This window comes from Procambarus clarkii, chromosome 82 (genome assembly GCF_040958095.1).
Source record: "Procambarus clarkii isolate CNS0578487 chromosome 82, FALCON_Pclarkii_2.0, whole genome shotgun sequence".
In the NCBI taxonomy this organism is placed as follows: Eukaryota; Metazoa; Arthropoda; class Malacostraca; order Decapoda; family Cambaridae; genus Procambarus; species Procambarus clarkii.
The window spans coordinates 12,582,528-12,604,627 of record NC_091231.1 but is presented as its reverse complement, the minus strand read 5'-3'; the positions used below and the strand labels follow the sequence as shown (position 1 = coordinate 12,604,627).

The 22,100-nt window shown below is 39.3% G+C and overlaps 1 protein-coding gene across 1 annotated transcript in view; it reads right to left on the bottom strand.

Moving 5' to 3' along the window:
* The window catches only part of LOC123764458 (allatostatin-A receptor), a 238,936-nt gene that overhangs the window by 175,535 nt on the left and 41,301 nt on the right, over window positions 1-22,100 (bottom strand). The window contains exons 2-4 of the mRNA XM_045752323.2: window positions 21,882-22,067; window positions 19,716-19,839; window positions 6,375-6,586 (exon numbers count right to left, since the gene is read on the bottom strand). Coding sequence (XP_045608279.1) covers window positions 6,375-6,586; window positions 19,716-19,839; window positions 21,882-22,067 — 522 coding nt within the window. The remainder of the gene's footprint in view (window positions 1-6,374; window positions 6,587-19,715; window positions 19,840-21,881; window positions 22,068-22,100) is intronic.

The following is a 22,100-nucleotide window of genomic DNA, read 5'->3' as shown; positions in this document are numbered from 1 at the left end:
ATTTTCAGGCAGATTTCTCGGCTGCTATTGACGATGAAGCAGCCTGGATAACGTTGATTCAACATCGGTAATATTGATTATATGTTGAGTCAATGTAACCCTAGTATGTTTCGTCCAATGGCAGGGAGAAGGGATAGATAGAAGGAGAGAGAATGGGAGCGAGAATGGGAGAAAGAGAGGGAGAGAGAATGGATTGGAAGAGATGGAGGAAAAATGGATTGGAAGAAATCAAGGAAAAATGGAAGGGAAAGAGGAAGGGAGAATGAGAAAGAGGGAGAATGAGATGGAGAATGAGAAGGAGAGAGAAAGGCAGAGAGGGAGGGAGGGAGGGAGGGAGGGAGGGAGGGAGGGAGGGAGGGAGGGAAAGGGAGACAAAAAGAGACCCGGGCATTGCCAGATACCCGATCTATTATTTATAAATGGAAATATCGGTCTGTTTGCCTGTCTGTTCGAAAATGGAGGCCAGACGCCTTGGGCGAGCTTCACCCAATTTTTACCAGTAATTGTTGCTGGATACGTGCCCAACATGGGTGGCTCAGTATGGGCATCAAAGAAAAGGGCTAACATGCCACTGTGCCAAACATACCCTCCAAGTAAAATCTCACTATATCTTTGAATAAAAACTCTGAATTATTATTAATATATGTTGCTTGTTGTTGTCATATCATAAAATATTAGTTGCTAATCACGGCAAAGTATAAACAAAATACTAACTCTCATACTTTGGCTGTAAACAGCAAATGTTTTGTTGTAGGACATCACTGGGTTCCCGCCACCCACCTACAAGGATCACTTCCCTTGCTCCATTACAGCACACATCCCAGACCTGAATCAGCATTTCTCACTTTCTCTCCACCTAATTCCCATCCCTCCTCTCCTTCTCAACCATCCAAACACCCTGCCTCCTAGTGAGTCAAGGAAAGAGAGAAACACAGTGGGGACAGAGAAGTAGAAACAGAGACAGATACATGATGATAATAATAATAATAATAATAATAATAATTATATATATATATATATATATATATATATATATATATATATATATATTTATATATATATATATATATATATATATATATATATATATATATATATATATATATATATATATATATATTTATATATAAGATAAATTTATGCAAGTGAACGCTAAAACGTGTTTGAATAGATATGACTAACATCTTCATTTCAAAACAAGCCACAAGTTTTCGTTCTGAATGTTCAAGGAGCAGAGTACATGTACTGGAGTTCACACCAGGGAGGGCCAACCACTTGGGCTAGAAGGTAGAGCGTTGGCCTCGCTTCATGCAGGTCAGCGTTCAATCCCCGACCGTCCACTAGTTACTTGGCACCATTCCTTCCATCCCGAATCCTTATTCTGATCCCTTCCCAGTGCTATATAGTCGTAATGACTTGGTGCTTTCTCCAGATAGTTCCCTTCCTCTTCTGGAGCCCTACGCCTGTGGAGGCTTCCACTCCTGGACGTCAACTGACGTCACCAAACACACGTTATCCCTCAATAGACATAGCAAACACACGTTACAAGGACACTAAAGCGGGGTAACTTTTACTGTCACCCTGTAATTTTGTAATGAGTTCAGCAATTAAACTAAACAAGCAAGAATCAGACAGACAGACAGACAGACAGACAGACAGACAGACAGACAGACAGGGAAGTTGAATTCTTTGTTTTATTTGCTCGCGTTAAACTGAAAATTAGAGTCAAATTTAATTTTTCGTTATTCTGTGTAGCCATTAGTACGCCAACATGACCTCGATGATCACTTAAATATTCAAACATTAGCAATAATACTATTGTAGTGCAGTTGCCAGGTCCTTCGAGAGGTCATCAAGCACGAACAATCATTTGATTGTCAGCCGTATGCCAACATTGTCACATTTTACTGAGAAAGAAATATATCTGAATTTATTTTGAATTTTTCGTCGCCTATTTCAAGAGAATTGTTCTTTAAGAGCCATGTAAAGAAAATTGAAAAGCTTCAATTTTGGTTTTAAAAATAGAAAAAAATTTGTTTCAAATTTTATGAAGCTAAAAAGGGTTAATTTTGTCGTGTTTTACGTCTTACCAGAAGAAAACTGAGGTAGATATATCACAAAGAAATTCCAGCAACAACAGACTACTAGATCCGAACTATGTCGCTTCACTGAGAGAAAGCTCCGATAGAAAGCTTTCTGCTAGAATTTACCTACTTAAAATTATCTGTTAGATTAAGGACCTGCCTGAAACGCTGCGCGTACTAGTGGCTTTACAAGATTGTATATACTGTACTATTCAATGTATTCTCACAAACCCAATGTACCTTCTTGTATATAAATAAATAAATAAATAAATAAATAAATAAATAAATAAATAAATAAATAAATAAATAAAGCTTCAGGTGGAGCACTGTAACGAGACTCGGGACGGAATACTTATCATTTTTATTTGCGTATGTGTTGTTACTCTCAATTATATCCCAGGTTAAGCTGCTCCCTATTACTGCAGATTGGCTACAAACAAGAGGAGCTTTTTCTTATCTAAAGAAATATTATTTTTATATATTTTTTTAAATCGGAAGTTTAGCATTATGCTTCACTGCATTAACTGTTATCCCTGGGTCAAGAGCCCAGCCGCTTTGACTGGACGGTATAGCGACGGTCTCACTTCGTGCAGGTCAGCGTTCAATCCCCGACCGTCCAAGTGGTTGGGCACCATTCCTTTTCCCCCGTCCCATCCCAATTCCTTATCCTGACCCTTTTCAAGTGCTATATAGTCATGATGGCTTGGTGCTTTCGCCTAATAACTACCTACCTACTACTACTACTAATACTACTGTGGGTCAGGATTGCATGACCTTTCATTATGTTATTTTCTTCGATAAGTGGATTATTTTTCTGGTTGATGTGAATGTTTGTTAACAATACAAATATTGAACGTAATGACATTTTGAGCGGTTTTGTGCCCAGGACCTTTCAATAGAAAACTGTCGGAGTCATGTCACGAAACAGGGACAGATATATATATAAGGGATAAATAGTTCCGTGATTTGAACACCCAAATCACGGAACTATTTACTCTACCCACCATGAGAGTAAGGACAAGACAAGAACATATCGATGCCAACACAGAAGACAATGTCCAACATAATAGGCCAATTACACTGGATTAATCTTTGTGTTTAGATAGGAGATGCCTCGTATGGGCTAATAAGCCTTCTGCAGCCTCTATGTTTCACCTCACATTTATCCCTTATGTATCTCCCCATGTTTTCACCTTTATTGTATTATCACCTGACCCAGTGCGGGTATAAAATCAACTATACAGTACTAAAATCAACTATACAGTACTAAAATCAACTATACAGTACTAAAATCAACAACAGTACGGAATTGTCGAATCCTTTTTTTGAAAGTCAAAATAAATTCAGTCTAGTCTAGCCTTTCCCCCCACGTCCATCTTGTTAAGAAGTTCCTGTGTGATTCTTTATATATATATGTCCAGATATGCCAGCATCTTGTCCATCCAATTTTTCGTATTCAAGAGGAAGATACCAACAGCATAGATAGCATCCGAGCCGGACAGGCAGAATAACAAGCGAACTTTGTATGCCGCAAGCTTAGCTTTCGTCAAAGTCAAGGATGTTGCAGAAAACGAAATTGGTTTGGAGAATTTTCTTTCCGGGAAAATTGGAGACGAGAACTGGGTAAACATATTACAATTTTCTCAGAAGTCAATTAAACCACTGAGAAACAACAGTTGTGAACTCTGTGTTTTCCAATTTTGCTGATCAGAAATAACTATTTTTACTTCAGAACATTATGCATTAAAGAAATATTGCAATTGATCTGGAAATTGGTTTTGAGATTTTATAGAAAATACGTGTTTGGAACGAAGGGAAACACGAACCAGGAAAACAAATTTTTAAGTCATTTTGAATAATTGGAAAGGTGGTCTAGACATATGTTTGTTTGTGTTCTTAAATATTACTTTACATAAATATTATTAGATTTAGTAAATACATATTCAGAGGCTTGATAAATAAAAATTGAGACATTTTCTCGCATCAGTCAATTTATGTCTCTTCCTGCTAATCTCAGAAGAACATTTTGAGATGCTGGACTATACTATTAATACTAATTACTAATAATTTAATAATATTACTAATAATTACTAATAATTTAATAATATTACTAATAATTACTAATAATTTAATAATATTACTAATAATTACTAATACTAATACTAATACTAATAATTAATACAAAACTATAAGTTTTGATACTTAAACTGCTTGAAAAGTCAGTCTAGAACATCCTTCACCTTCCCTAAATGTCGAGGTGAAAAGAGTATCCTTTTTTATATACAAAATGTATATATATATTGTGTGTTTAATGCAGGTTGAAACGGGATGTCACGAGACTTGTAAAAGACTGGCTCAATTGACCGATAGTTCAGAGGCGGGGACGGAGAGCTGGAGTTCAATACTAGCTGGTACCAACGGGAAAGAGAGACCAAATTCACATGGATACATGTAAATATAAACACACACACTCTCACTTATCTCCCTCTCTCCCCTCTGAACTCGGAGTGGACTCAAGACTGCTGTATGTTCAGTCTATTGCAATACGATATGTATTACTATGAGGTAAAATGTTTGCATACGGGAGCGCGCACACACACACACACACACACACACACACACACACACACACACACACGCACACGCACACGCACACGCACACGCACACGCACACGCACACACACACACACACACACCGGTGGAAATTGAGTACCCAAATGAGCCACAAGGACGTTAGAAAGCAATTTTTAAATTTGAAACTGTGTATGGAGTCAGCCTCCACCACATCACTGCCTAATGTATTCCACCTGTTAACGACTCTGACACTGATAAAAGTTCTTTCTTAACGTCCCTGTCGCTCATTTGGGTACTCAGTTTTCACCTGTGTCCCCTTATTCACGTACCACCCGTGTTAAACAGTTTATCTGTATCCTACCCTGTCAATTCCTCTGAGAATTTTGTAGGTAGTGATCATGTCTCCCCTTACTCTTCTGTCTTCTAGTGTCGTGAGGTGCATGTGTGTGTGGCCGTGTAGTATATACGGGTATGCCCTTTCTTATGCCCTTTCGTCAACTTGTATGCACCAATCATGTCACCTCTAATTCTTCGCATTTCCAGAGAAAGTAAATTATGCTTTCTCAATCTCTCTTCAAATGGAAGGTTGCTAATTACTGGCATTGAATGTAGCATCATTCTCTGAACTCGTTAAAGTGAGTTTGAGTTTATTCTCTTGTATGGCGATGAAAATTTAATTGCATAATCTAAATGGACCCTAACAAGATCAAGATAGAACTTATAAATAACAGTAATTGTTTAATTGCGAACGCTTCGAGGTATAAATCACAATGTAACATTTGTCTTATTCCAAACATTTTTGTCTTTAGATCTTTATCATTACTCCCTGATCTTTTTCGAGTCTTCATCACCATGAGCCCCTCACCTTTGACATGAGTTCCTCTTGTTGAAGAACAATATTATCTTGATTTTTAAAATGCTTGTTTTAACAAAATTCGGCAGTTGTTATGTGTAAATAGTGTACACTATGAATAGGGTACATTTAAATTGTGTACATTATAAATAGTGTACATTTTAAAAGAGTACATTTTTAGCAATTACCGGGAGCTTTCAATCAAGCTTTCACCTGATTGACTTCTTTCATTTTTGAGCATCATATTCCCCCTCACCTTGAGGTGCTTCCGGGGCTTAGCGTCCCCGAGGCCCGGTCGTCGACCAGGCCTCCTGATTGCTGGACTGATCAACCAGGACAACCCCTCACAACAATCATTGCATGACCTCTGACCTCACCACAACTATTAACACCTCACACCCCTCATTCTTAACCTGTGACACACACATTTGACCTTTGACTACACAGCATCCCAGCTCCCATGACATCATTTGTAAACAATGAACTTTAACGAAGTAATCCACAAAGACCGTGACGAGGATTCGAACCTGCGTCCGGGAGCATCCCAGACACTGCCTTAATCGACTGTGCCCTTGTGGATTTATTCATTTGATGCATCACGTTAGTGTGATCTCTGTGTGTAATGAACTTTAACCTCTGCCCTCTCATTACATTCCATGACCCCTACCATCCACCCAAATCACCTCACCTCTTGACCATAAACCATGACCTGTAACCACCTTTACTACTGACCTCTCATCACATCCCCTTGACCCCATAATCCCATAATCACATTACCTGTTGACGTTGAACCCCTGAAACCCCCACATCAAATGACCCCTCCTGTTGACCCAAATCACGTCAATATACCTGCACAAACTCACCTGTAGACGCGTGTCATGGCTGTCATCTTCTTGGTAGAGACCCAGAGCGCCTTGATGACCCTGGCGTAGAAGAAGGACATGAGGAGAGCCGGCAACACAAAGACAATAACGAGCCTGTACACGGCGAAGAGCATGCCGTGATCCCCGCCGGTGGCGCAGTGGTAGACCGTCACGCTATGGTTCGCGTTGTAGTACGTCATAGAGTAGACGTCCTGCGGAGGTACGAAGGAAAAAAGGGATTTGAACGCGTTCTGGGAGAATGAGTGGCGGGTTTGAGTGCATTAATTTGTTAGAGGCGGAGGATAAATGCGTTGATTTCTATTAATGGTGAGAAGTGAGGCGAGTGAGCTGAAGGTAGTTGAATTAGTTTAAGGTGATTGTTGACTGTGTGCAGTGATGAGAGTGTAAGGCAGGTGTTCGTCTACTATAGAGATGGTAATGCGGGTGTTGACTGCACTATAGAGAAGGTAAGGCAGGTGTTTAGAGGTGTGTAGTTTAGAGAAAGAAAAGAGGGATATTGAATGCTTTCTGTTGGGAGGATAAAGCAGGTGTTGAATGAACATTACTAACATAGGAAATATATGCAAAGATTAGGGGGAAGAAAGATTGGCAGTGATCACCTGTCAAGGGGTCGACGAGGGGAAATAAGACTGATTAAAAAGGCTTATGTCAGGATCATACTGAGATACTCACTGACGCTGATGTGGCCATTGACCTCACACCAGAGGCCCCAATGAAACACCAGCTTTCAGGGCGTCACACACACGAGTTCCCAATGAATCTACAGCATTAACTGACGTCACACCAGAGGCCCCAATGAAACAACAGCCTTCGGTGACGTCACACACGAGTACCCAATAAATCCACAGCATTAACTGACGTCACACCAGAGGCCCCAGTGAAACAACAGCTTTCAGTGACGTCATACACACGAGTACCCAATAAATCCACAGCATTAACTGACGTCACACCAGAGGCCCCAATGAAGCAACAGCTTTCAGTGACGTCACACACAAGCACCCAATGAATCCACAGCATTAACTGACGTCACACCAGAGGCCCCAATGAAACAACAGCTTTCAGTGACGTCACACACACGAGTACCCAATGAATCCGCAGCATCCAAGCTACGTCACAACCGAGCATCCAATAAAGCCAGAGCATCCCACGAGGACGTTGCTATACACACTGACAACGTATAAGCAACGCTCCAGGGAAGTGTGTGGGAGATGACATTAATCCTGCGTGCTATTATCTCTCGCCATTAATGCGAAAATAAACAATTTGATTTGGAACTGTGTGTGAAGGTGTTGGTACTGTGTGTGGGTGTGTGTGGGAGTGTGTGTGGGTGTGTGTGTGTGGGTGTGTGTGTGGGTGTAGGTGTGTGTGTGTGTTGTGAAGGTTGATGGTTTGTATGTGGGTGTGTTTGTATGTGGGGTTGTGCTTGGGTTTGTGTGGATGTGTATGTGTATGTATATATATATTATATATTATACATACTTTGAGATTCTATAAGATATTCAGGATTAAAGAATAGTTGTTTGTTGGTCAGGGCTTTAATAATCCTCAGAAGATTGATAGGCCTTAGGCCAGCACCAAAAACATTATTCATTTCAGTTTTGCATATTGACATAAAATGTTCCGGTAGGTCTTAATTCTCACGCCCTTGCTGAGAGACAAATTTTCAGCTTTTACGGGGGCACTAATTATCACCTCTCATTAAGGCACTAATTCTCAACTTTTGTGATGGCACTAATTCTCAGCTTTTGTGATGGCACTAATTCTCATCCCTCACTAAGGCACTAATTCTCAGCCCATATCCAGGTAGTAATTTTCACGCCCTCACAAAGGCTTTAATTCCACATATATTCAGCTCAATATGCCGCAACAGAGTTGGGAATTATGTGTCAAGACTTTCACTATCCAGTGTTTTCAATGGCGATTGAACAAACAGCTTTGTCTCTCCTATTCATGAGTTTGTCGAAGCCAGCCAGGAGGCTTTTGTTGCTGTGCTTGTGTGTGCGTGTGAGTGTGTGTGTGTGCGTGTGTGTGTATGTGTGTGTACCTGCTGGATCGAGCAACTAGCTCTTGGTCTCCACCTTTCTTACCGTCGGTTGTCTAATGTATAGACACCTGGCCTATTTTCCTTTGCCGCATCTTCACATATTTATCGCTAACACACATATTCTCCGAATGCAGTCCGTAGCAGCTGTATAACTCCAAGATACCTATTTACTGCTAATTGAATAGAGGCATCAGATAAAAGAAACTCTGACTATATATGTGTGTGTGTGTGTTGTTTCTATGTGAGCGTGTGTGCGCGTTAATGTGTGCGTCAGTTGGTATCAATGAGTGATTGTCTTTATTTACTTACTATTTGTGCCCGCAGAATCGAGTTCTTAGCTCTTGGATCTTGAAATGCTCTATTAGCGAGACGTCACATGTGTTCGGTCTCACACACACATATATAACCCATTAGCAAACGAAGATCTTACGGGCTCACTATATCCCGTGTTAAATGGACGTTTCTTTCTTAATAGCTAAATCTAAAACAACAATAGAAGATCTTCCCATCTTCCACAATAACTACAGAACTCATCTCGCAAAACACCCACTGCATCGTAAGCACTCAATGTGAATGACCGAACGAGAACAAAGCCCTTGGCTTGCGACACACCGATTTTCATTTGTCCCACACTAATAATCCATAATTTCTTCGCCTCTGTGAAGAAAATTATGGATTATCACCACAACATTATCACCGCATTGCGAACATCCACATCATTAGAAGCAGCAATGACAGCTGTATCAAAATGAAATTCGTAAACATGACTATCGATCGAAGGGATTGTACTCAGCATTCAAAATCCAGTATCTGCAATTTTTTTTTTAATCTTTTAAGAAAATCAAGGTCCGCCTCTCGTCTCGAGAATGAGAGAAGAGAGAGAGATGGAGAGAGAGAAAAGAGAGAGAGAGAGAGAGAGAGAGAGAGAGAGAGAGAGAGAGAGAGAGAGAGAGAGAGAGAGAGAGAGAGAGAGAGAGAGAGAGAGAGAGACAGAGACAGAGAAAGACAGAGAGAGAGAGACAGTCAAAGAGAAAAAGAAATAGCGATAACACATGAATGCGTAAGCTAGTCAGTGGGGATATTTGACCCTCAGTTTAATTCAGAGCAGCAGTCAGTTGGTTGTTCTCACGTTTCCAGAACCTAACCAATAATGGCAAAACCCCATAACTCTGTTGTTTCTTAATAAATAAATATATATATATATATATATATATATATATATATATATATATATATATATATATATATATATATATATATATATATATATATATATATATATTTAATAATATATGTCTACAGGAAAGACTGCTACCAAAATATACTAATATATATAAATATATATATATATATATATATATATATATATATATATATATATATATATATATATATATATATATATATAAATATTGAAAAATATAGAGAGAGAGAGAGAGAGAGAGAGAGAGAGAGAGAGAGAGAGAGAGAGAGAGAGAGAGAGGGGGAGAGGGAGAGGGAGAGGGAGAGGGAGAGAGAGAGAGAGAGAGAGAGAGAGAGAGAGAGAGAGAGAGAGAGAGAGAGAGAGAGACAGACAGACAGACAGACACAAATATTGGTAGATAGTAAGAGGCAAAGACAGACATTAAATACCCGAGAAAATTAATAAAACAGACATATTAAAAACGCGACAAAGACAAAGTCAGACAGGAATGAGAGAAGTCAAAGAGAGATACAGAACGCCTCTGGACAAGTTAACAGACGAACAGGCAAAGCAGAAAAAAAACTAAGAAAATTTTAACACAAGGAAAACTCAAACATTAACAAGGCTACCCACACGAGTCTCAATAAGCCCCAATCTAAACTTTCTGCATGTCATCAATTTGGCACTCGCAGTGCCACGGAAGAATATTAATCAATCGAACGTGCCAATTGACATGTCAAGGAGAATGCCAATTGTGGGGTTAACTACTTCACCTGCTGTTATTAGGGCTGTAACAATGGACCTTCCAGCCTCCAAGCTGTAATCACCTGGCGTAATCGAGCTGTACATCTTTCACTCACAGGTGTATATGTTAATTTGTTGATGAAGTAATTGTAAGTGACAATATCTCCCAAGCTTATGTTAACACCTTATGGGAGAATTGGAACATAATTGTGTTTAAAGCCAGGTGCATTTATTAAAAAATTACTTATTGATTGCGTTAAGAGTTCAAGTTCAAGACAATTGAGATAATTAAATTCATTCCAAAATGATGGAGAAGCTTAGGCTAAGAGCTGCTCACTTTGGGAATCTTTCGCCATGTTGGTTTATGAATATATGATACAGTAGCAAAGTCAATGTAATATATTAGCTCTCTTTAAATCTATACTTTTCTATTCCCTCCAACAGAATATACAACCCTCTCTCCCTCCACCTATTTGCATTTCTTCTGTCACTGTAACATGTTATATTCCTCTCTCTCTCTCTCTCTCTCTCTCTCTCTCTCTCTCTCTCTCTCTCTCTCTCTCTCTCTCTCTCTCTCTCTCTCTCTCTCTCTCTCTCTCTAACTCTCTCTCTTCAAAAACCATCACATCCAGCAAACATATTTCTCAACTTCTGACCCTTACCATCTACAATTACTTTCAACTCACTCCCTCCATACCTCCATATAGCATCCTTTAACTCCTCCTCCCTCGTTCAACTGTTTTTTAACTACTTCCATGATACGTTCTATAACTCTGGATTTTCTTCCTCCATCCCCCTTTAACACCCTCTTTCCCGTACAGTATGAATCACCCTCCCTCCAGCACAGAGACAATCACCCTCTCTCCGGCACAAATACAATCATCCTCTCTCCAGCACAAATACAATCATCCTCTCTCCAGCTCAAATACAATCATCCTCTCTCCAGCACAAATACAACCACCCTCTCTCCAGCACAAAACAATCATCCTCTCTCGAGCTCAAATACAATCATCGTCCCTTCAGCACAGTTACAATCACCCTTCCTCAGGCGCAGCAACAATCATCCTCTCTCCAGCACAAATACAATCATCCACCTTAAGGATGGATGATTGTACAAGTAGTAATAATCACCCTGCCCCAACACAGAAATATCCATCCTCCAACACAGAAGGTCTAAGTTGTTGGACCTTCCCTCCAACAACATTCAGCTCTTAACCTCCATAAATTCCAGTTATCAAGCGAGTTACAGCAACTACTCCAAGATAATGGCTAAAAAGGGAGTCGTAAATCGCTTGGTAGAGGAGGTTCATTATTTCTGTTCTAAAGGCCAAAAATAAATTAAAGTCTACGGACATTTAAATTCACATTTCACTTACTTGGATAATAATGGCCTGTGCCAGGATGCATCTTAATGCAAACACAATTCCTCATGAAGTTGAATAGCATTGCTTTATGTTATTTAGGGTTTTCAAAGAATAAGTACTAATTATGGTATCAGTATATGCAGGAAAAACAGAGATAGATCTAACAGCCAAAGAGTAAGCAACAAAGCCTTTAAATACACACACACACACACACACACACACACACACACACACACACACACACACACACACACAACATCTCTTGAGAATACATAACGAGACTCATCTCATCACAAACAGACAGAACAAAGGAAGTCAACGACATAACCCACTCCTCAGCCTGTTTTTTTAACAGATGATCGCTTTAAGGAGATTAACACTCTTCCATTTTTTCGAGTAATTAATGATCAAGCTTTTAATTGCCGAGCTGAAGATTGCTTTTTTAATTAAGAATTGAATGCTGTAAGTGATGTTTATATATCAGTGATTGCCATGATTTAATTAGTCAAAATTCAAAGATTTAATTGTTATTATTGTTTGAGGTATTAAGGTACTGAACGAAAAACAGTTGCATGAGGTGATAGAACACAAGCTTGGAAAATTCTTATTATGAATATATATATTTATATGCAAAACAACGATAATTACTGGTATTTATCGTTCATTAATTTGAGAGGTCGTAAGGGACGTGGTGTTGGTGTGTAGTGGTGGGGATAGTGGTTGTGCTGGTAATGGTACTCCTGATGGGGGTAGGTGCTGGTAGGAGTGATAATGGTGGTAGCAGTGATCATGATACCTGAGATGGTGATAGCAGGTGTGGTGATGATGGTGGTAGTGGTGGTGTGGTAGCCGAAGTGGTGGTGATGGTAATCTTGGTTGCACTGGTGGTTGGCGTGGTTATGGTGATGGTAGCCGTGATAGTGGTGATGATAGCCGTGGTAATATTAGCAGTAATCGTAGAGCTAAAGTTGGAAGTGACAGTGGTAGTGAATTCAATCAGGTAAGAACACACGCATACACACACACGCACACTATAAGCCTCTCTCAAGACCATACAACATACACACAATGGCGTCCAGGGTTATGAAATACTCATAACCCTGGCCGCCATTGTGCTTTGAAACATCATTAGTGAACATTTTATCGTTGAAATGTCTTGAGAGGAAAAGCTCAATAGGTGGAGCTTTTGTGAAGTCTTGAATGGTTGTGTCTGTTGGTGTTTCCTTGGATAAAGTTACCTGGGATAAAGTTACCTTGGATAAAGTTACCTTGGATAAAGTTACCTTGGATAAAGTTACCTTGGATAAAGTTACCTTGGATAAAGTTACCTTCGATAAAGCTACCTTGGCTAAAGTCACCTTGGATAAAGTTACCTTGGATAAATTTACATTATATTAAGGCATCTTCGGTATAGCTATATTGTATAAAGGCATCTTGGATAAAGTTACATTATATTAAGGCATCTTGGATAAAGTTACATTATATTAAGGCATCTTGGATAAAGTTCAGGTTAAAAAAAATTACCCTGGGGTAAAGTTCCTTTAGATAAAGTATAATTTAAACTTTTTTTCCATAAATATTCGTAAATAAATACTATACACCTAGATGTATTTGCAAAGTCAGGTATCAACTCTAAAATTCCAGGCTCCTTCGAACCACCTATTTTTTTTTTATATAACCATGTATAACCTCCTGGAAACGTTGTTCATTTACTGAACGTATTTGATTATATTTAGTTTTATACCAGAGGTTAGGGTTTGCTTCAGTTACAGTTATTGTTTGCTTCAACAACAACTGAACAACAGCAAGTCGTTGAGATTGTTTGTGAACCCCTCACTCTGAAAGAGTTTTTCCTGATGGACCATTCCTATCTCCAATTTCCATCAGTGTCCTCTCGTTCTACCATTTCCCATTTTGTACATAGCATCTTTGTTCTGTTTGTCGATTCCTGAAATTTTGTACTTCGTTATTATGTCCAGTTTCGAACTTCTCTTTAATGTGGTGCAGTCCAGTTTCGAACTCCTCTTTAATGTGGTGCAGTTCTGTTTCGAACTCCTCTTTAATGTGGTGCAGTCCAGTTTCGAACTCCTCTTTAATGTGGTGCAGTTCAGTTTCGAACTCCTCTTTAATGTGGTGCAGTTCAGTTTCGAACTCCTCTTTAATGTGGTGCAGTTCTGTTCAAGAAGCATTTCACCTTATCGTATTGTTTCTCAGTTCATCAATAACCTTCCTTGAGTAACTCTATTTGCTCTAGTTTTAATGTACATTTTTTTCCCCGGAGAAAAGTTTCATGTTGGGGCTGCAATTTTAAGCTTGCGTCTAACGTATGTTGTGGACAGTATTCTCTAGGATCCACTGTCTAGATTCCTGAAGGTTATCCGGACATACTGAAGATTCCCTTCTTGCCTAAGTTCCAGAAGGGCGTTTGAGCATTCGCAAATTTTACACACTTTGTTGACGTTGAAGACCTGCTGGAAACGTTGATGTTGAAGACCTCCTGGAAACGTTGATGTTGAAGACCTCCTGGAAACGTTGACGTTGAAGACCTCCTAGAAACGTTGATGTTGAAGACCTGGAAACGTTGATGTTAAAGACCTCCTGGAAACGTTGACGTTGAAGACCCACTAGAAACGTTGATGTTAAAGACCTCCTGGAAACGTTGACGTTGAAGACCTCCTGGAAACGTTGATGTTAAAGACCTCCTGGAAACGTTGACGTTGAAGACCTCCTGGAAACGTTGATGTTGAAGACCTCCTGGAAACGTTGACGTTGAAGACCTCCTGGAAACGTTGATGATGAAGACCTGGAAACGATGATCTTGAAGACCTCCTGGAAACGTTGATAATGAAGACCTCCTGGAAACGTTGATAATGAAGACCTCCTGGAAACGTTGATAATGAAGACCTCCTGGAAACGTTGATGTTGAAGACCTCCTGGAAACGTTGATGTTGAAGACCTCCTGGAAACGTTGATGTTGAAGACCTCCTGGAAACGTTGATAATGAAGACCTCCTGGAAACGTTGATGTTGAAGACCTCCTGGAAACGTTGATGTTAAAGACTTCCTGGAAACAACGATGAGAAAATTTGTCTAAAAATGCTGATGTTGAGAACCTTGTGGAACGCTGATGTTTAGGACCTTTGGTTAACGAAGATGTTGAGGACTTGGAAACACTGATGTTATTGACCTGCTGGATACGCCGATGTAGAGGACCTCCGATAATCGTTGATGCTGATGATATCCTGGAAACGCTGATGTTGAAACCCTCCTGGAAATACTGATGTTGAGGGCCCCCTGGAAACTTTCTTTTAGTATTCTTAACGTATTTATTTTTCCTCGAAACCTTTTTCAACTTTCCTCGGTCAGTCGTTCAAGTCGTTCACAGCTACTTAGAGCTAATATGGATGTACAGCAGCTTGGGGATTATTCTTTGTAATACTAGTCATGTCCTTCTCGTAATCTTCCTCAATTTATCTCCTAATTCAAAAAAGTTTCGGGGAAAAAGAAATTCTCTGAAATTACTCAATGAAAGCTTACAGGAGGTCTTCGGCATTTTCGTTCCAGGTCCTTAACGTCAATATTTTAAGGTCTTAAAAATCAGCGTTTTCAGGTCATTAATATCATCCTTTCCAGCGGGGGCTTACTCCCACACTGCCTCACCGGGATTTCTCCACTGCCTCAGGAGAACGTACCTTACTGCCTCATTAGAGGCTTATCCCACTGCCTCACGTGGGCAGTTTTGACACATATTGTTTTGGTATCGTAAGACAAGACAAGGACATTCTTCTCACTAATTTTCATTTTCGGAGACACATGATGGTTGAATATGCAGATGAAGGAAACATGGGAAGAAAAAAAAGAAGTAAGTAAAGAAGGCAATAAAGAAAAAGAGTTGAAGGAAAAGCTATATTACACAAATATTCTATTCAAAAGTAGAGGTAAAGGTTAAAATATTATCAGAAAAGTGACATATAGCTGGATTGAGCCTGTAATCGTCAGGGATTACGCTACGCCCTCTGACGATGTCCCAATAAAATAATAAAGTAGGAAGAAAGATGAAAAATAAATGCAATAGATACAGGGACTACAATGAGAGAAAGAGAGACAGAAAGAGAGAGACTGAAACAGAAAGAAACAGAGAGACAGAGCGAGAGAGACAGAGAGAGAGAGAGAACGAGTGGGAGAGACAGACAGACAGACCGACAGAAAGGCAGACAGATAGAGAGGTGAAAAAAGACAAGACAGGAACAATAGCGCGTGTTGTTGTGTGGGAGGTGCGGAGCTATACAGTATGCTGTGGTGTGGAAAATACAACAACAATTATAAAAAAATAAAAATTGAATTCTTTCTGAAAAAAGTGCTTGAATAAAGGTGAAATTACCTTCACGTTCATTCAGACACTACAGCATTGTATTCAGTTCCCCCAATAAAGACAAAAAATAAAATGAAGACGATAATAACCATGAAAATAAAACAGCAATACAAAAATAAAATAATAGAGGCACTTGCCCATCAGAGGGCCGGAAGATGGCACTCCCTGGCACTATAACACCAGGGCAAGCCATCATCCTGCTGGCACCAACCACCCATTAGTCTCAGAAAATAAAAAACAGTAAAATATAAGACACAATGAGATAACAGAACGTGATGTATTCCAGAGAATCTTTGAGACAGGACGATGGTTAGATCCCACCATCCTACTTCAAAGAGTTTATATAAATAAGAATAATAATAATAGTAATTATAATAATAATAAAAAGAAGAAAGACGAGAAGGAAGAGAAGGAGAAAGAGAAAGAGAAAAAGAATGAAAATGCTAAGTAATAATAATAATAATAATAATAATAATAATAATAATAATAATAATAATAATAAAAGCAGAACTTCTAACTTTTGGATAGTTGGATAGATTGTTTATATTCTACAAAGTTCCACACACATGTATATGCCTCTCCAGTTAGCCTCTATGAAGGCTAAATGAAGAACAAACTACCAATCATGAAGTGAGGTATGTCAATACTAATTAGATATTCCATTTAATCGAACAGAGCAATTTCGACGTGCTAACCACCCCGAAATACGCATAATTATCGAACGCAACCTGACACCAGGCTGGCAACGAAACCGTACACTCATTTTAACAACTCATAAACCTTGTATATATATATATATATATATATATATATATATATATATATATATATATATATATATATATATATATATATATATGTATATATATATATATATATATATATATATATATATATATATATATATATATATATGGCAGATATTATTTATATGATAAAATTTGCCACCAATTACCGTAGTCCTGCCTCCAGTCTTGTATACTGTTGTTGTTGTTGTTTAAGATTCGCTACCTGGAACAAATAGTTCCAAGTAGCACGGGCTATGGTGAGCCCGTATCTTGTATACTGATATACCGTTACTAAGTTAGGCGGAAGAAAACGAGGGAAAGTATTGGTTTCCGATCCTGCTCTATCTTCAAAGTCAAGTTACGAATGGCCACCGAGTAGAACCACCTTTATCCTTTTAAGACAGGTTTTCCGACTCTCCGGTGTGTTGTTTGATTGATAAGTGGGAAACGTGGAGGTAAGGTCAGTGTTAGGATGTGTTGTAGCAGGTTTGCAGCAACAGAGTATTGTGGGTAAGTGTGGGAGTGTTGGAGGTTGACAGCTTACATACTACAGTCTCGTACTGTACCTAACATGAATGAAACTATATATTAAATAATTTATAATCTTCTTAAACAAATCTGTTTCTATGGTCAGGCTTTATAAGAGCAGTTATAGAATAACTGCTCTTTGATTGCAATTTATCAGTAACAATTTTTTCCAAATAATGAACCGTTGCCATAGTTTGAAAAAAGGAGAGAAGTTAGCATTCATAACACAAGGCTCTCAGCCGTCAACAACCTCAAGCTGGCAATGCCTTTCTCCAAAACATCATTCCATCAGCAATCAATCAGTCCAATTCTGGACTGATTGATCGCTGATGGAACAGGTTCGCGTCTGGAACCTGTTCGCTTCTCACGAAGATATGCGTGAAATCAAATCACCTGACCATTTGCAGAATCTACCACACAGCATACAATTGGCTCGTGGCTCATTCTGTTCTTAATATGGTAGTTACTTATCATTAAATATAGTTTGCTCCTTGTGACTACAAATAATTAACTCATGAAATAAGTGTTTCTACGTCTGTTTCAGATTAACTGAAGTCAGATAACAGCAATTAACTTACAGTTTAATTAGCAATATTAATGACATTCCTAATGAACACTAATCTTATTTGCAAAATATTTTCAGAATATTCTCAGGTTTCTCGGGTTGAAGTCACATCAATTTCACAATGACATGTCAATAATTTTCGTGTCAAGATCTCACTGCATTATTTAATAAAAATTCAAATTTCTCAGGAAGATTGCGCCGATTGCACATCACACACACACACACACACACACACACACACACACACACACACACACACACACACACACACACACGCACACACACACACACACACACACACACACACACACACACAGTAAAAAGACCAAACTTATAAATGTAAGAGAATATAGAAATGTATTCCTGCAGAGGCGGTGAAAAATGAAAGAGTCAGGGGTTGAGGAGGAGGAGGAAATAGAAAACCCTCCTACCAGCAAGAAAACAAACCCAGAGCAGAGTACAACAGATGACTAGATCACCCTCTCCCCCACTATCCCATACCCTCCCTGCTCCCCTCCATTCCTTACGCACCCTGATCCCCACCATGTATCTCTCTAGACACGAACCCAACAAAAACACAACTCCTCATCCCAGCACCCATTCCCTATTGCAACCCTTCCCACACAGGCTTCTATACCTTCACCATCATGCAATACCCTCATTTACACATCCCAGCTCATGCAATAAACTCCTTCACCAGTTGAAGACACGCCAAAAATCAAATGTTATTATCAGTAGCATGACTGGAACTCTCACAAGATAACACAAGCAAAAATACCCACAACTGAGAGATATTATAAAGATTTTTCAGTCTTAAAGTACTTAAAAAATAGCCCCCCATATCCATACACAGTTTTAAATGTTTATTTTATATGTTCCAATAGACTCAGGAACCTGTACACCTGTTGATTTACAATTGAGAGGCGGGACCAAAGAACCGGAGCTCAACCCCTGCGAGTATAGACCCTAGGTACAGACACAACCAAGGGGGCACAGCGCCACAAAACTTGGCACCACAGACGCCCACATTCAGCACCTTCCGCTGGCAAATTCAAGAATTATGTAAAGCACATAAGAGAGATACAAGGAGAGGATGGTGGCCGGAGATTGTTGCTTTATGGGTGTGTTGCTTTATGGGTGTGTTGCTTTATGGTGGGTTGCTCTATGGGTGTGTTGCTTTATGATGGGTTGCTGCATGGGTGTGTTGCTGTATGGGTGTGTTGCTTTATGGTGGGTTGCTTTATGGGTGTGTGTTGCTTTATGGGTGTGTTGCTTATGGGTGTGTTGCTTTATGGGTGTGTTGCTTTATGTGTGTGTTGCTTTATGGGCGTGTTGCTGTATGGGTGTGTTGCTTTATGGGCGTGTTGCTTTATGGGTGTGTTGCTTTATGGGAGTGTTGGTAAAACTGAATATAAAGAAAACGGGATTTGAAACGTTTGCGTAAGATGCAAGGCTTGACAATGGTAAACTAACTCTGGAACATCTAGGTAAACCGCAGGACATAAAGATAAACTGGTTCTGAAATATATCTGCTAATCTTAAGGACACAGCGGAAGATAGACTATGATAAAGATATGAGCACACAAAACGTTTGTTTGTTATTACAAAAAACTACAAAAATAACGCTATTATATTAGGAATAACAGTAGAAATAATAATAATGTATATACAAAAATTTAGACAAAATATTACCATTTCCAGACATACGGGAGAGTATAGAGAGAGCATCTCACCTGTGTGACGCCAGCAGGTACAGAGAGGACCAGGGACACGCACCATACTCCGATGATTGCTCGTCGGCAGTTACTTAAGGTACAAAAGGTACGCGATCTCATAGGGTACACTATGACGATGTACCTGCAAGAGAAACACATAACCTCAGGTACGTTATATTGGTGCAGGTACACTGGTTGGCTAGAGAGATTGTAGCTATAATGGTACATTGACGGTACTGTGTACCTACAGCTTAGTACAGCTTAGATATAGAGGAAAAAAAGTTTTATCACAATCATGTAAAGTTTACAGATTTCTTATCACGATGTGAAGAGATTAAATTGTCTTCGCCTGGCACAATATTGAAATCAACAGATGATTGGAACGGTCAATATCACAGGAAAATATATTGCCCTTTGAGGGACATAAAGTTATCATATCTAGCAGTGGAGAGCGAGGAGCGTTGATCGGGGAGTTCATGAATCTTCTGACACATGAATATATTTCCTGGAGAACCAGAATGAGTTCTTCATATATATATATATATATATATATATATATATATATATATATATATATATATATATATATATATATATATATATATATATATATATGTGTGTGTGTGTGTGTGTGTGTGTGTGTGTGTGTGTGTGCACAAACCGATCACAAAAACACGGATCCAAGTATGCGGAAAAAGCAAATGTGAAAAAAAAGAGACTAATAAAAGCGTTTTCGGCTCAGAGTATTCAGTCTTATTAATCTTTCTGCTGCTGCTGATGAGGCAACGCCAGCTGCGTGTAAAGCTTCTTATGCTGTTAGCGATGCTGCTTCTGTTATTAGCATTCCTCAGAGCAAAACAGGATGAAGCTATTATTGGTACCCTCTGTTCATCCGTCTTGGTTATTCATGATGAATCTATAACTTGATAGGTGGAGGCGTCTGCTGGTGTGGTGGGTTAGGTTATTCCATTTATCTAGGTGCTTCCTAATGCAGGTGTTTACTTCAGGTGTTTACTTCAGGTGTTTACTTGTGAGTGTAGCTATTGTTTACTGGGACTTGAAGACCTCTCTCTCACTTTTTGTGAGTCTTATTTTGAGTGTCTGTGGTCTTGACGTATTCGTCAAGACCACAGAGCTAAATCCATCTCCAATGCTCTTCTGGACTCGATCTCCCAACTCCTCATTTTGTCCAGCCCACACTCTTCTCTCTTATCTTGGCAACCTGTTGTGAACCTCTTCCGTAAATATTGTCTCTATATTTTTAGTTTTCCAGATTTACATGAGTTTTTTTCTATGTTGGAAGTGTTATGGGTATGAATTATGGGGTGTTTATATTTTTTTACAAATTTTGACATTTTAATACGGAGTGAGGGTATACTGTGGTTTATATAGCACAGCCGCACTCTGTATTAAAATTCATAATTATATCTATTCCGATATTGATTTAAGGAACAAATTGATAAGTTACATTATAGCCTTTGAATCGATAGGTTATTTCAAGCGTAGGATAGACATATATGTGAGGTATAACAATCTGGTTGGTGTCTTGTCAACCAGGTTGTTAGACGCCACACAGAGGATGAAAAATATGGCATGATTCCTTTGGTTGTACCTTACCTTGATCATCACATAAAGTTATGAAGTGTAGTTATAGGAGTGAAAAAAACAATTAGTTATAACTAACAAATACATCAACAAAACACACAATCTATACATATCCACATACACACACACACAAACACACACACACACACACACACACACACACACACACACACACACACACATACACACAAACCCTCAAACATATTCACCAAACACTAAATCACCACAAATTAACACTCATAATAACACCCCCATAAAACACAACTCACAAGGACAACACCAAACGCAAAAGACCACTTCTCAACCAAAAAAAAAGCAAAACATTCCCCCCAACAAATTTACTCTTGAATGCTTCCCTACCAACCTAAAAAAACCTACCAACATCGTCCCCACTCAAGAAACTTGCAATCATTTCCCGCTCCCACCCACGAAATCTTCAAACCAATACTCTCTGGGTTTCCCCATCTCCTCGATTTCCTCACACTCACCCACACACCCTCACACACCCACCCCATCACCTCGCCCACTCGATATTACCCACCCGACTCCACCCTCACAACCTTCCCTGCCCAACCTTACCTCTCCAGGCTGACAGCAGTGAGGTTGAGAACAGAGGCCACGGCAGAGAGAAGTTCGCAGTAGGAAGAGAGCTTGCACACAGGCAAGGATAGGTGAGGAGTCCACAGGAAGTATTGCAGGGTCTCCAGAGGTACACAGAGCAACAGCAGCAGCAGGTCAGCCACGGCCAGCGATACCAGGAACCAACTGGAATGAAGAGGAGATGGTGAAGATTGTTTA